This window comes from Notechis scutatus, chromosome 1 (genome assembly GCF_049901735.1).
Source record: "Notechis scutatus isolate UNSWTSFEM ecotype Mainland chromosome 1, rNotScu1.2, whole genome shotgun sequence".
NCBI classification, from domain to species: Eukaryota; Metazoa; Chordata; class Lepidosauria; order Squamata; family Elapidae; genus Notechis; species Notechis scutatus.
The window spans coordinates 3,406,206-3,419,330 of record NC_142009.1 but is presented as its reverse complement, the minus strand read 5'-3'; the positions used below and the strand labels follow the sequence as shown (position 1 = coordinate 3,419,330).

The 13,125-nt window shown below is 53.7% G+C and overlaps 1 protein-coding gene across 1 annotated transcript in view; it reads right to left on the bottom strand.

The window, feature by feature from the left end:
* Nucleotides 1–3,275: 3,275 nt before the first annotated feature.
* GIT1 (GIT ArfGAP 1) overlaps nucleotides 3,276–13,125 on the bottom strand; it is a 91,672-nt gene continuing 81,822 nt past the window's right edge. Inside the window, 3 exon segments of the mRNA XM_087952840.1 lie at nucleotides 3,276–4,353; nucleotides 5,098–5,164; nucleotides 10,237–10,422. Coding sequence (XP_087808966.1) covers nucleotides 4,141–4,353; nucleotides 5,098–5,164; nucleotides 10,237–10,422 — 466 coding nt within the window. The 3' untranslated portion in view covers nucleotides 3,276–4,140.

Below are 13,125 nucleotides of genomic sequence, written 5' to 3'. Positions count from 1 at the left end.
CCTAGGGCTGGAAGGGACCTCGGAGGTCTTCTAGATCAACCCTCTGCCCACAGGAGGAGACCTTCAGGGGGGGTGGGATTCTACCGGTTCGCACCGGTTCTATGGAACCGGTTGTTATGATTCTGCGCAGTTCGGAGAACCGACGAATCGTGCCCCTGGCTGGGCCCACCCCTCTCCGTCCACCCCTCCCCTCCCCGCCCAGTCAGTCCTTATCGCGCATGACTCCTTAAGGCCGTGATGGCGAACCTGCGTGGCTTGGCACGCAGAGCCATTTGGGCCGGCACACGAGCTGCAGGCCATCTTATCTCCCTGCGCATGCGCGCACCTCACAGCTGATTCTCGGCCAGTTTGAGGCCTTTTTTGGCCTCCCAGAGGCTTAAAAAAAAAAGCCTCTGCAGCCTTTGCCGGCTGAATAATAGGCCTGTTTCGTCACTTCCTGTTTTTTCTGAAAATACCGATCGTGATGAAACGGGCCTAGTTTTTGGCCTGCAAGAAGCCTTCCTCAAGCCTCTGGGAGGCTGACAAAGGCCCCCAACCAGCCAAAAGTCATCTGTGAGGAGTAGTGCAAGTTAAGGGGGCAGCAGAGGTGGGTAAGTGGACAGAGATTGCGCGTGCATGCGTTGGGGGCCCCAAAAGGTTTGCCACCGCTGCCTTAAGATGTTTCTTTTTTCCCCCCCCCCCCAACGATCAGCTGTTCCAATGATCAGCTGTGCCAGGATCCCCCTCACTGTCTTACTATGCCCCCCCCGCTCCGTTTTTTCCTTCCTGGGCCCCAGGGAAGCTTTCTAGGAGCAAAATCACCCCCCTCCCCCAGGAAGCTTCCTGAGGCCCAGAAGACCAAAAAAATGGGGGTGGGGGGCTTTGCTACAAAAAAAAGAAAAGCCATGCCTACCCAGTCACCTGGCCACACCCCCATGGCCACACCCACAGAACTGGTCGTTAAAAATTGAATCCCCCGGAGACCTTACATCCGTGTTGGTGAACCTGTGGCATGTGTGCCAGAAGTGGCACATGAGAAGTCGCCCAGAAGAGCCACACTGGGCATGCGTGCGCATCACCGCTGACCGACAGCTGATGATTGGGTATCTGGCGTGCATGTGAAATAAGGCTTCTTCTTATTCCTTCTTTCTTCCCTCCCTCCCATTTTCCTTCCTTCTTTCCATCCTTCCTCTCTCCCTCCTTCCCATTCCTCTCCGTTTTCTCCTCCTTCCCTCCCTCCCATCTCCTTCCTTCTTCTCTCCCTTCCTTTCTCTCCTTTCCTTTCTCCTTCCCTTCTTCCCCCTTCCTCTCTTCCTTCCTCTCTCCCTCCTTCCCATTCCTCTCCGTTTTCTCCTCCTTCCCTCCCTCCCATCTCCTTCCTTCTTCTCTCCCTTCCTTTCTCTCCTTTCCTTTCTCCTTCCCTTCTTCCCCCTTCCTCTCTTCCTTCCTCTCTCCCTCCTTCCCATTCCTCTCCATTTTCTCCTCCTTCCCTCCCTCCCATCTCCTTCCTTCTTCTCTCCCTTCCTTTCTCCCTCCCTTCCTCCCTCCCATTTCCTTCCTTCTTTCCATCCTTCCTCTCTCCCTCCTTCCCATTCCTCTCCATTTTCTCCTCCTTCCCTCCCTCCCATCTTCCTTCCTTCTTCTCTCCCTTCCTTTCTCTCCTTTCCTTTCTCCTTCCCTTCTTCCCCCTTCCTTCCTTTCTCCCTTCCCTTCTTCCCACCTCCCCTTCCTTCTCTCCCCTTCTTATTCTTCCCTTCCCTCCCTCCCATTTCCTTCCTTCTTTCCATCCTTCCTCTCTCCCTCCTTCCCATTCCTCTCCATTTTCTCCTCCTTCCCTCCCTCCCATCTCCTTCCTTCTTCTCTCCCTTCCTTTCTCTCCTTTCCTTTCCCCTTCCCTTCTTCCCCCTTCCTCTCTTCCTTCCTTTCCCTCTTCTTCCCTTCCCTTCTCCCCACCTCCCCTTCCTTCTCTCCCCTTCTTATTCTTCCCTTCCCTTCCTCCCTCCCATTTCCTTCCTTCTTTCCATCCTTCCTCTCTCCCTCCTTCCCACTCCTCCATTTTCTCCTCCTTCCTCCCATCTCCTTCCTTCTTCTCTCCCTTCCTTTCTCTTTCCTTACCTTTCTCCTTCCTCTCTTCTTTCCTTTCTCCCTTCTTCCCTTCCCTTCTTCCCACCTCCTCTTCCTTCTCTCCCCTTCTTATTCTTCCCTTCCCTTCCTCCCTCCCATTTCCTTTCCTTCTCCTGACCCAGGAGATTTCGACTTTACAACTGTTCTTTAAATCCCCGTCCAAAGTTGCAAGGGCACTCAAGTCTCTGGCTCCTCGCACTTACGACCGTTGCAGCATTCCCACAATCGTACGGTCTAAATTCGGGTGCTTGGCGACCTGCATGCGTTACGATGAGGCGGTTGCCGCATCTTGGGAGTCGCGCAACCCATCATTGGCTTCCTGGCTGGCTTCCCGACAACGGGGGAGCCAATTTGCTTAACGACCATTTGATTTGCTTAATGACCGCTAGCGATTTAGAACACAGAATAACAGGGTTGGAAGGGACCCGGGGAGGTTTTCTAGTCCAAACCGCTGGCCTAGAGACCATTCCAGGGCCAGTGGCTGTCCGGCGGTCTTCTTAAAAATCCGCCAGGAATGGCAAAAATGGTGGCAAAATTGGGCAACGCCCTTCGCCTCGCTTAGCAGCAGAAATTCAACTCCCAGTTGTTGTAAGTCGAGGGCCGCTTGTGCCTTATGGATGACTGGATTCAGCAGTCCTCATCCGTGGCATCTTTCGTATGTATGGACTTCGACTCCCAGAATTCTCTCTGGCCGGGAACTAGGAATTCTGGGACTTGAAGTCCATACACCTGCAAGGCACTGTGAACTCTAAATGCTTCAATTCAAAAGACGCAGAATTGGCACCTCGCCCCTTTTTAACCCTTCCTGTGAACCTGGCAGCCCCTCTTAAAGGTTGCTGGCCCAGTGCCCAAGGCTCAGCACTGTGGGGGGGGGGGGGCTCCCACCCCCACCCCCCACCCCCAATTCCTCCATCGTTCAAGGGCAGGCTGGTTGGTAAGCTCAGCCGACAGGGAGACGCAGCAAAGGGCCAAAAGAGCTGCATGCGGCTCTAGAGCCACAGGTTGCCGATTCCTTGTCCTGGGTCCTTGCAACAGAAGGCTGCCTCAACAGCCCCCCCAGGGCTGATTTGCTGCAGCCCTCCCCTCCCAGGTGTCTCAAGGCGCATCGAGAGACACCCCCCTCCTCCCCACCCGTCCAGCCGCTTACCACAATCCACACACCCGGCTTGCCAGTTGTGGCATCCTCTGTTTATTTGTTACAAATGTACAAGATTTCGAAACCAGAGATTCCAGCGTGGCGCCCAGGTACCCTGCTCTGCCTCCCCGCCCCACCCCACCCCCCAAAAAAACCCCCCACCTCCACGACTGGCCTCAGCTTCACAGCTTTCTCTGCGGGGCGGGAGGGGACACACACACACACACACACACACATACACACAACGCTTCCCCCCCACTCCCCGGTCCTCCGCCCTGCAAAACCGCAGGATGCAGGAACAAAGAGAGAGAGAGGGAGAGGGAGAGAAACGGGGGGGGGACGACCCCCCAATCTCTTTTTTGGAGGGAGGAGAGAAAGAAACGGGGGGGGAAGCAGAAGAGCCCAGTTTTTGGGGAGGCGCGGGGGAGGGCTGCTCCAATCTCAGTGGCTTGCTCTTATTCCAGTGTTAACACTATTAGGGGAGGGGGTGGTGGAAAATATGCCAGGTGTGCCCCACACTTGGTCTCTCTCTATACAGACAGGTGGGCACGGATGAGGGAGGGGGGAGAGGGAGGGGCACGGATGGACAGATCCACGCACTATATATTGGGGGAAGGGAGAGGGTCCTTCCTGGAAGGGAGGAGGGGGAGAGACAGAGGGGAGGGGAGGGGTTTATTTACACAACCAGTTTCTGGACGGCCCAGGGCTCCCCCTTGCCCGTCTTATGTCCCCCTCCCCACCCCCTCCCCACCAGGGACCCCTCCCTCCTCTTCTTATCGGTGCCCGGTTGTGCCAAGCGGAGGGAAGGGCGTAGCAATTGACCCCCTCCCGGGAGGGAGGGGTTTTTTTGGGGGGGGGGGGAGGAACCAAGGGAGGAGACCCCCCCCCTCCCCCGCCTGCCCTCACTGCTTCTTCTCGCGGGTAGTGATGGTGACCAGCTGCTTGGCGGCCTTGGCGATGTCATAGGCGCACTGGATGACCTGTTGCGTCAGGAGCTGGTAGTCCACGGGGGCTCCGGGCTCCGGGGGCACCGTCTTACGGCACTCGCTCTGCAGCCGGTAGGCGCTGGCGTTGAGCAGGCGGAGGGAGCTGCGCACCGTCTCCAGGGCCGGTTTCTGCGGGCGAAAGGGGACGGGATACGATTACGGGCGGCCCTCGACTTAACGACGGTTCACTTAGTGACGGAAGTTACAACGGCAAGTGACTCAGTGACCGGGTTGTTGGTTTTTTTTGGCACTTATACGACGGTCGCAGCCTCCCGCAAGGCCAACATTCAAGCTCTTGGCAACGGGTATCTACAGGTAGTCCTCGACGTACAGCAATTCACTTAGCGGCCGTTCGAAGTTACGACGGCCCTGATAAAAGGGACTCGGGACCAGTTTTCGTGCTTGATAAAAGATAATCAGAGTTGGGAAGGGACCCTGTAGGTCATCTAGTCCAACCCCGCTGCCCAACCCCCTTACAACCGTTGCAAGCCTCCCGCAAGGCCAAAATTCAAGATCTTGGCAACAGATATCTAGAGAGAGCCCTCGACTTACAACGGTTCACTTAGTGACCATTCGAAGTTACAACGGTCCTGAAAAAAAGGGACCCAGGACCAGTCGGGTTTTGTTTTGTTTTTTTCATTTTTCCAAACGCCTTTGCAAAAAAACCAGGGGGGAAGGGGGGGGAGGTTTTCCTCCAATTTTTCTGGCTTTTTCCCTCCCAGATTTTCCCATCTCTAACTCCCAAAAGGTTGGAGACCCCCAAGATTCCCTGAGAGATTTATTGAGAATTCCTGGGGGTCTTTTGTAGGGGAACGTCACCCACATCCCAGAAATGCAAGAGGGGAAGGAAACGACTTCTCACCCACCCCTTACCTTGGGGAAAAGCGATGCCATTTCTGTGACCGCCGTATGGATTTTCTCCGAACACGGGACAAAGCTGCTGGGGAGGAAGAGGGAGACAGTGAGATCCAGGATGAGCGGAGTGGCAGGTATTTTGGAGATAATGGGATTCGGCATAAAATACAGATACTCCTCAACTTACAACTATTTGTACATGTGGCCTCCCAGCATCCCCCAGCCAGCCTGCTTAAAGAGGGGTGGACTTCCACTCCCAGAATCCCCCAGCCAGCCTGCTTTAAGAGGGGTGGACTTCCACTCCCAGAATCCCCCAGTCAGCCATGTTTTAAGAGGGGAGGACTTCCACTCCCAGGATCCCCCAGCCAGCCTACTTTAAGAGGAGGGCTTCCACTCCCAGAATCCTCCAACCAGCCATGCTTTAAGAGGGTGGACTTCCACTCCCAGAATCCCCAGCCAGCCTACTTTAAGAGGGGTGGACTTCCACTCCCAGAATCCCCAGTCAGCCATGCTTTAAGAGGGTGGACTTCCACTCCCAGAATCCCCCAGTCAGCCATGTTTTAAGAGGAGGACTTCCACTCCCAGGATCCCCCAGCCAGCCTACTTTAAGAGGGAGGGCTTCCACTCCCAGAATCCTCCAGCCAGCCATGCTTTAAGAGGGTGGACTTCCACTCCCAGAATCCCCAGCCAGCCTGCTTTAAGAGGGTGGACTTCCACTCCCAGAATCCCCCAGTCAGCCATGCTTTAAGAGGGTGGACTTCCACTCCCAGAATCCCCAGCCAGCCTACTTTAAGAGGGGAGGACTTCCACTCCCAGAATCCCCCAGCCAGCCTGCTTTAAGAGGGAGGGCTTCCACTCCCAGAATCCCCAGCCAGCCTGCTTTAAGAGGAGGGCTTCCACTCCCAGAATCCCCAGCCAGCCTGCTTTAAGAGGGAGGGCTTCCACTCCCAGAATCCCCAGCCAGCCTGCTTTAAGAGGGTGGGCTTCCACTCCCAGAATCCCCCAGCCAGCCTGCTTTAAGAGGGGTGGGCTTCCACTCCCAGAATCCCCCAGCCAGCCTGCTTTAAGAGGGTGGGCTTCCACTACCAGGATCCCCCAGCCAGCCTGCTTTAAGAGGGTGGGCTTCCACTCCCAGGATCCCCAGCCAGCCTGCTTTAAGAGGGAGGACTTCCACTCCCAGGATCCCCCAGCCAGCCTGCTTTAAGAGGGAGGACTTCCACTCCCAGAATCCCCAGCCAGCTTGCTTTAAGAGGGAGGACTTCCACTCCCAGGATCCCCCAGCCAGCCTGCTTTAAGAGGGAGGACTTCCACTCCCAGGATCCCCAGCCAGCCTGCTTTAAGAGGGTGGGCTTCCACTCCCAGGATCCCCAGCCAGCCTGCTTTAAGAGGGAGGGCTTCCACTCCCAGAATCCCCCAGCCAGCCTGCTTTAAGAGGAGGACTTCCACTCCCAGGATCCCCCAGCCAGCCTGCTTTAAGAGGGAGGACTTCCACTCCCAGAATCCCCCAGCCAGCCTGCTTTAAGAGGAGGACTTCCACTCCCAGGATCCCCAGCCAGCCTGCTTTAAGAGGAGGACTTCCATTCCCAGAATCCCCAGCCAGCTTGCTTTAAGAGGAGGACTTCCACTCCCAGGATCCCCAGCCAGCCTGCTTTAAGAGGGAGGACTTCCACTCCCAGGATCCCCCAGCCAGCCTGCTTTAAGAGGGTGGGCTTCCACTCCCAGGATCCCCCAGCCAGCCTGCTTTAAGAGGGGAGGGCTTCCACTCCCAGAATCCCCCAGCCAGCCTGCTTTAAGAGGGATGGACTTCCACTCCCAGAATCCCCCAGCCAGCCTGCTTTAAGAGGGATGGACTTCCATTCCCAGAATCCCCAGCCAGCCTGCTTTAAGAGGAGGGCTTCCACTCCCAGAATCCCCAGCCAGCCTGCTTTAAGAGGGAGGACTTCCACTCCCAGAATCCCCCAGCCAGCCTGCTTTAAGAGGAGGACTTCCACTCCCAGAATCCCCCAGCCAGCCTGCTTTAAGAGGAGGACTTCCACTCCCAGAATCCCCAGCCAGCCTGCTTTAAGAGGAGGGCTTCCACTCCCAGAATCCCCCAGCCAGCCTGCTTTAAGAGGGATGGACTTCCATTCCCAGAATCCCCCAGCCAGCCTACTTTAAGAGGGGTGGGCTTCCACTCCCAGGATCCCCCAGCCAGCCTACTTTAAGAGGGAGGACTTCCACTACCAGAATCCCCCAGTCAGCCATTTTTAAGAGGGAGGACTTCCACTCCCAGAATCCCCAGCCAGCCTGCTTTAAGAGGGATGGACTTCCATTCCCAGAATCCCCAGCCAGCCTACTTTAAGAGGAGGACTTCCACTCCCAGAATCCCCCAGTCAGCCATGTTTTAAGAGGGGAGGACTTCCACTCCCAGAATCCCCAGCCAGCCATGCTTTAAGAGGGAGGACTTCCACTCCCAGAATCCCCAGCCAGCCTGCTTTAAGAGGGGAGGCTTCCACTCCCAGAATCCCCAGCCAGCCTGCTTTAAGAGGGATGGACTTCCATTCCCAGAATCCCCAGCCAGCCTACTTTAAGAGGGAGGACTTCCACTCCCAGAATCCCCCAGCCAGCCTACTTTAAGAGGGAGGACTTCCACTCCCAGAATCCCCCAGTCAGCCATTTTTTAAGAGGGGAGGACTTCCACTCCCAGAATCCCCCAGCCAGCCATGCTTTAAGAGGGAGGACTTCCACTCCCAGAATCCCCCAGCCAGCCTGCTTTAAGAGGGAGGACTTCCACTCCCAGAATCCCCCAGCCAGCCTACTTTAAGAGGAGGACTTCCACTCCCAGAATCCCCAGTCAGCCATGTTTTAAGAGGGGAGGACTTCCACTCCCAGAATCCCCCAGCCAGCCTGCTTTAAGAGGGATGGACTTCCACTCCCAGAATCCCCCAGCCAGCCTACTTTAAGAGGGGAGGACTTCCACTCCCAGAATCCCCCAGCCAGCCATGCTTTAAGAGGAGGACTTCCACTCCCAGAATCCCCCAGCCAGCCATGCTTTAAGAGGAGGGCTTCCACTCCCAGAATCCCCCAGCCAGCCTGCTTTAAGAGGGAGGACTTCCACTCCCAGAATCCCCCAGCCAGCCTGCTTTAAGAGGGATGGACTTCCATTCCCAGAATCCCCAGCCAGCCTACTTTAAGAGGAGGACTTCCACTCCCAGAATCCCCAGTCAGCCATGTTTTAAGAGGGGAGGACTTCCACTCCCAGAATCCCCCAGCCAGCCTGCTTTAAGAGGGATGGACTTCCACTCCCAGAATCCCCCAGCCAGCCATGCTTTAAGAGGGAGGACTTCCACTCCCAGAATCCCCCAGCCAGCCATGCTTTAAGAGGGGAGGACTTCCACTCCCAGAATCCCCCAGCCAGCCTGCTTTAAGAGGGAGGGCTTCCACTCCCAGAATCCCCCAGCCAGCCTGCTTTAAGAGGGAGGACTTCCACTCCCAGAATCCCCCAGCCAGCCTGCTTTAAGAGGGAGGGCTTCCACTCCCAGAATCCCCCAGCCAGCCTGCTTTAAGAGGGATGGACTTCCATTCCCAGAATCCCCAGCCAGCCTACTTTAAAGGGGAGGACTTCCACTCCCAGAATCCCCCAGTCAGCCATGTTTTAAGAGGGAGGACTTCCACTCCCAGAATCCCCCAGCCAGCCTGCTTTAAGAGGGATGGACTTCCACTCCCAGAATCCCCCAGCCAGCCTACTTTAAGAGGGAGGACTTCCACTCCCAGAATCCCCCAGTCAGCCATGTTTTAAGAGGAGGACTTCCACTCCCAGAATCCCCCAGCCAGCCTGCTTTAAGAGGGATGGACTTCCACTCCCAGAATCCCCCAGCCAGCCATGCTTTAAGAGGGAGGACTTCCACTCCCAGAATCCCCCAGCCAGCCATGCTTTAAGAGGGGAGGACTTCCACTCCCAGAATCCCCCAGCCAGCCTGCTTTAAGAGGGGAGGGCTTCCACTCCCAGAATCCCCCAGCCAGCCTGCTTTAAGAGGGGAGGACTTCCACTCCCAGAATCCCCCAGCCAGCCTGCTTTAAGAGGGAGGGCTTCCACTCCCAGAATCCCCCAGCCAGCCTGCTTTAAGAGGGATGGACTTCCATTCCCAGAATCCCCCAGCCAGCCTACTTTAAAAGGGGAGGACTTCCACTCCCAGAATCCCCAGTCAGCCATGTTTTAAGAGGAGGACTTCCACTCCCAGAATCCCCAGCCAGCCTGCTTTAAGAGGGATGGACTTCCACTCCCAGAATCCCCCAGCCAGCCTACTTTAAGAGGGGAGGACTTCCACTCCCAGAATCCCCAGTCAGCCATGTTTTAAGAGGGGAGGACTTCCACTCCCAGAATCCCCCAGCCAGCCATGCTTTAAGAGGGGAGGACTTCCACTCCCAGAATCCCCCAGCCAGCCTGCTTTAAGAGGGATGGACTTCCACTCCCAGAATCCCCCAGCCAGCCTACTTTAAGAGGGGAGGACTTCCACTCCCAGAATCCCCCAGTCAGCCATGTTTTAAGAGGGAGGACTTCCACTCCCAGAATCCCCCAGCCAGCCATGCTTTAAGAGGAGGACTTCCACTCCCAGAATCCCCAGCCAGCCTGCTTTAAGAGGAGGACTTCCACTCCCAGAATCCCTTAGCCAGCCTGCTTTAAGAGGGAGGACTTCCACTCCCAGAATCCCCCAGCCAGCCTGCTTTAAGAGGGAGGACTTCCACTCCCAGAATCCCCCAGCCAGCCTGCTTTAAGAGGGGAGGGCTTCCACTCCCAGAATCCCCAGCCAGCCTGCTTTAAGAGGGATGGACTTCCATTCCCAGAATCCCCAGCCAGAGCCTCATTTGGGACGTATCAAGCATTCCCTTAACAACTGAATTCGGATTTAAATGAATTAAGATCCAATTCGAATAGACGTCTTGAGACACGTCCGCTGGCCAAGGAACTGCAGACCCCCCAAAAATTTTTTGACTCCCCAAGTAACTGAGCTTCCTGACCCCCCACTCCCTTTGCTCTTCACCTCGAGTCCTTTCCCCAAAGACCATCGTCCTTGGCCGGAGGGGTCTCCTCCATCACCGCCCAGGCCCACCCACCCACCGCTTACCTAAGGACCCCACTCCCAGAAAAAAAGGGCCTCCTGGAAGCCCCTTCCTCACCTGTCGTGTTTGAACTCCTGGGCGGCCCTGAGAAGCTCCTGGATGTTCTTGGTGACCTGCTCCGTTTTGAGAATGACGTCCTCCGTGCTGGGGAGGCCGCCGTCCAGGTCGCCTTCCATCAGCTCCGGCTCCAGGTGCGAATCCTCCTCCTTGCCCAGCTCCAGGAAGCGCTTCCCGTCCATGCAGCTGGAAAGAAGGGGGGGGGGGGAGGTGAGGACACGGGAGGGGCAGGTTACAAAGATCAGAAGCGCCCCCTGAAGTGTCCCCTGTCTCAACTAGGGGTTGAGAAGGGTTGCCAAAAACACAAAACAAAAAGCCCCCACCAAAATTACATTTTTGGGTCATATTATAAAGCTGTTTGACATCTTATTTTAATTTTTTTTTATCTTAAACTAGCTCGATTCCCCATGCTTTACTACGAAACTATGAGATCGGGCTTAGTTTTTGGGGGGAGGAAAATAAGGGGGCAACCCTTCTGCCTCTGCCCTACCAGCCTCCATCGGTATTCATCTGGCTAGGGGTCCTGTCAGTGTGTGAGAGAGAGTGGAGGGCTGTTTGGAAACTGAAACAGTATTTGCTGTGTGAGCAAGAAACTATATGGTAGGGCTTAGTTTTGGGGGAGGAAAATAAGGAAGGGGAAACATTCTGCCTCTGCCCTACCAGCCTCCATCGGTATTCATCTGGCTATTGTCCTGTCAGTGTGTGTGAGAGAGTGGAGGGCTCTTTGGAAACTGAAACGGTATTTGCTGTGTGAGCAAGAAGCTATATGGTGGGGCTTAGTTTTGGGGAAGGAAAATATGGAAGGGGAAACATTCTGCCTCTGTCTACCAGTGTCCATTGGTATTCATCTGGCTAGTGTCCTGACATGGGTGAGAGAGTGGAGGGCTGTTTGGAAACTGAAACGGTATTTGCTGTGTGTGAGCAAGGAGACAGCAAGGAGCCTGGGCGTGGTTTAGCTGAACTGTTCTGTACTCAAGCTGCTGGGTGCTCTGAAACTGAAACTAAAACTCCTCTGCTTGTGTTTTGCATTTGGAAGAGATTTATTTTCCAGGTGGGGAGGGGGAGTAGAACTCCTTAGCATCAGAGCGTAATTAATAATAATAATAATAATAATAATAATAATAATAATAAATAATAATAATAATAATAATAATATATAGGAAAAATATACACTAAATGCTCTGAGGGTCATTTGGCAAAATCCTTTCTTAGTGAGCCCCTAGAAGCCAAGAGGAACCTACGGGCCAAATTGAACTCAAAATTTATGTTGTTAAGTGAGACATTTCTTAAATGTGCTTTGCCTCCTTTTACGACCTTTCTGGCCATCGTTGTTAAGTGAATCATTGCAGTTGAGAAGTGAGTGACACGGTCGTTAAGTCAATAACTGGCCTCCATCCATGGACTTTGCCGGTCAGAAGGTCGGAAAAGACCTTGGGACACTGTAACTGTCATAAACATGAATCGGTTGCCAAGGGTCTGAATTTTCATTCCGTGACAGCCATTGAATGGAGGCTGCAACAGTCATTAAGTGTGAAAAACGGTCCTAAGTCATTTTTTTTTCAGGGCTGTTGCAAATTTGTATCATAGACTCCCAAAATTCCCCAGCCAGCATCATTATTGCAAAAGATTCTGGGAGTTGGAAGTTCAAGCATCAAGCATGATTTAGATTCTAGACTTGGTAACTCTTAAGATGTGTGAACTTCAACTTCTAGAATCCCTTAGCCTGCATGGTTACTGCAAAGAATTTTGGGAGTGGAAGTCCATGCATAAATAGAATAGAATAACAGTTGGAAGGGACCTTGGAGGTCTTCTAGTCCAACCCCCCCCCCCCCCCCCGGCTGAGGCAGGAAACCCTACCTACACCATTTGGACAGTCGAGGACTAGCTGTATTTGGGTTTTTACTATTTGATTATGGCGATTTTTAATTGCAAACTGACCCTTTTACAAGGGAAATGGGCGTTTAAGAAGCTTGCTCAACAATAATTTTTTATATTTTTACATTTTAAAAACATCTCTTTCCGTAAACAACGTGGTTCCAGGTTTTTACACTTCAGTGCAAACATGGCCTTAGTATATATTTATCTTTCACGTTCAATTCTATATCTGTGGTGGTTAGCCGGCCGCAGTTGCGGACAGCTGAGGAGAGCGAGGACTCAGATGAGGGGCCAGGACCACTAGGAAGTGGACTGCTGCCTTCAGAGATTCTGGGGGGGCTGGCAGCAGCGATGAGGAGGTTCCCGAGGAGCCTGTGCCAAGTGCACGTAAGATCGCTCGCAGGCAAGAGCAGCTACAACAGCACGGGCGACTTGGGAGTAAGGCTGCAAGGTAATGGTTTCTCCTTTAAGAAGATAAAAGCCAGCTGTGAAAACGAACCTTCTTTGCAGGAAGCAAAGACGTTTTGAAACTCAGCCTCGTGGACATTCCAGTATCCTGAGTTTGTCTTTGAAGATTTTTATTTTGCCAATTATTTCTTATCTGTTATCTTTTGGCAAGTCTCGCACAATTTGGCAAGGCTTGTGCTTATCACAGCTAATTATTTTGCAGAAGCACTAAAAGGTTTCTGTTCCCTTTGGATTGTGTTTGATTTGTTGGAAAAGGGCTTGGGGTCAGAACAATATCAAATCATTACTTCCATTTTCAATACATTTTCTCCATTATTCTTATTTTCTTTACGCTTATTCTGTCCATTTTCAATTTATAATTCTAAATTCATCATACCTTTATGCTTTTATCTGTCACCTTTGCAAATTTATCCCATGCTTTTATTTCATTATTCAGTACATTCCATCTTAAATCTAATAATGCCCATAAGGCAAAAGCAAAGCTAAGGTCAGATCTCTCTCCCCCCCCCAGGCAGAGGGGTCTGCAGAGCCCCCCCCCCAGGACAG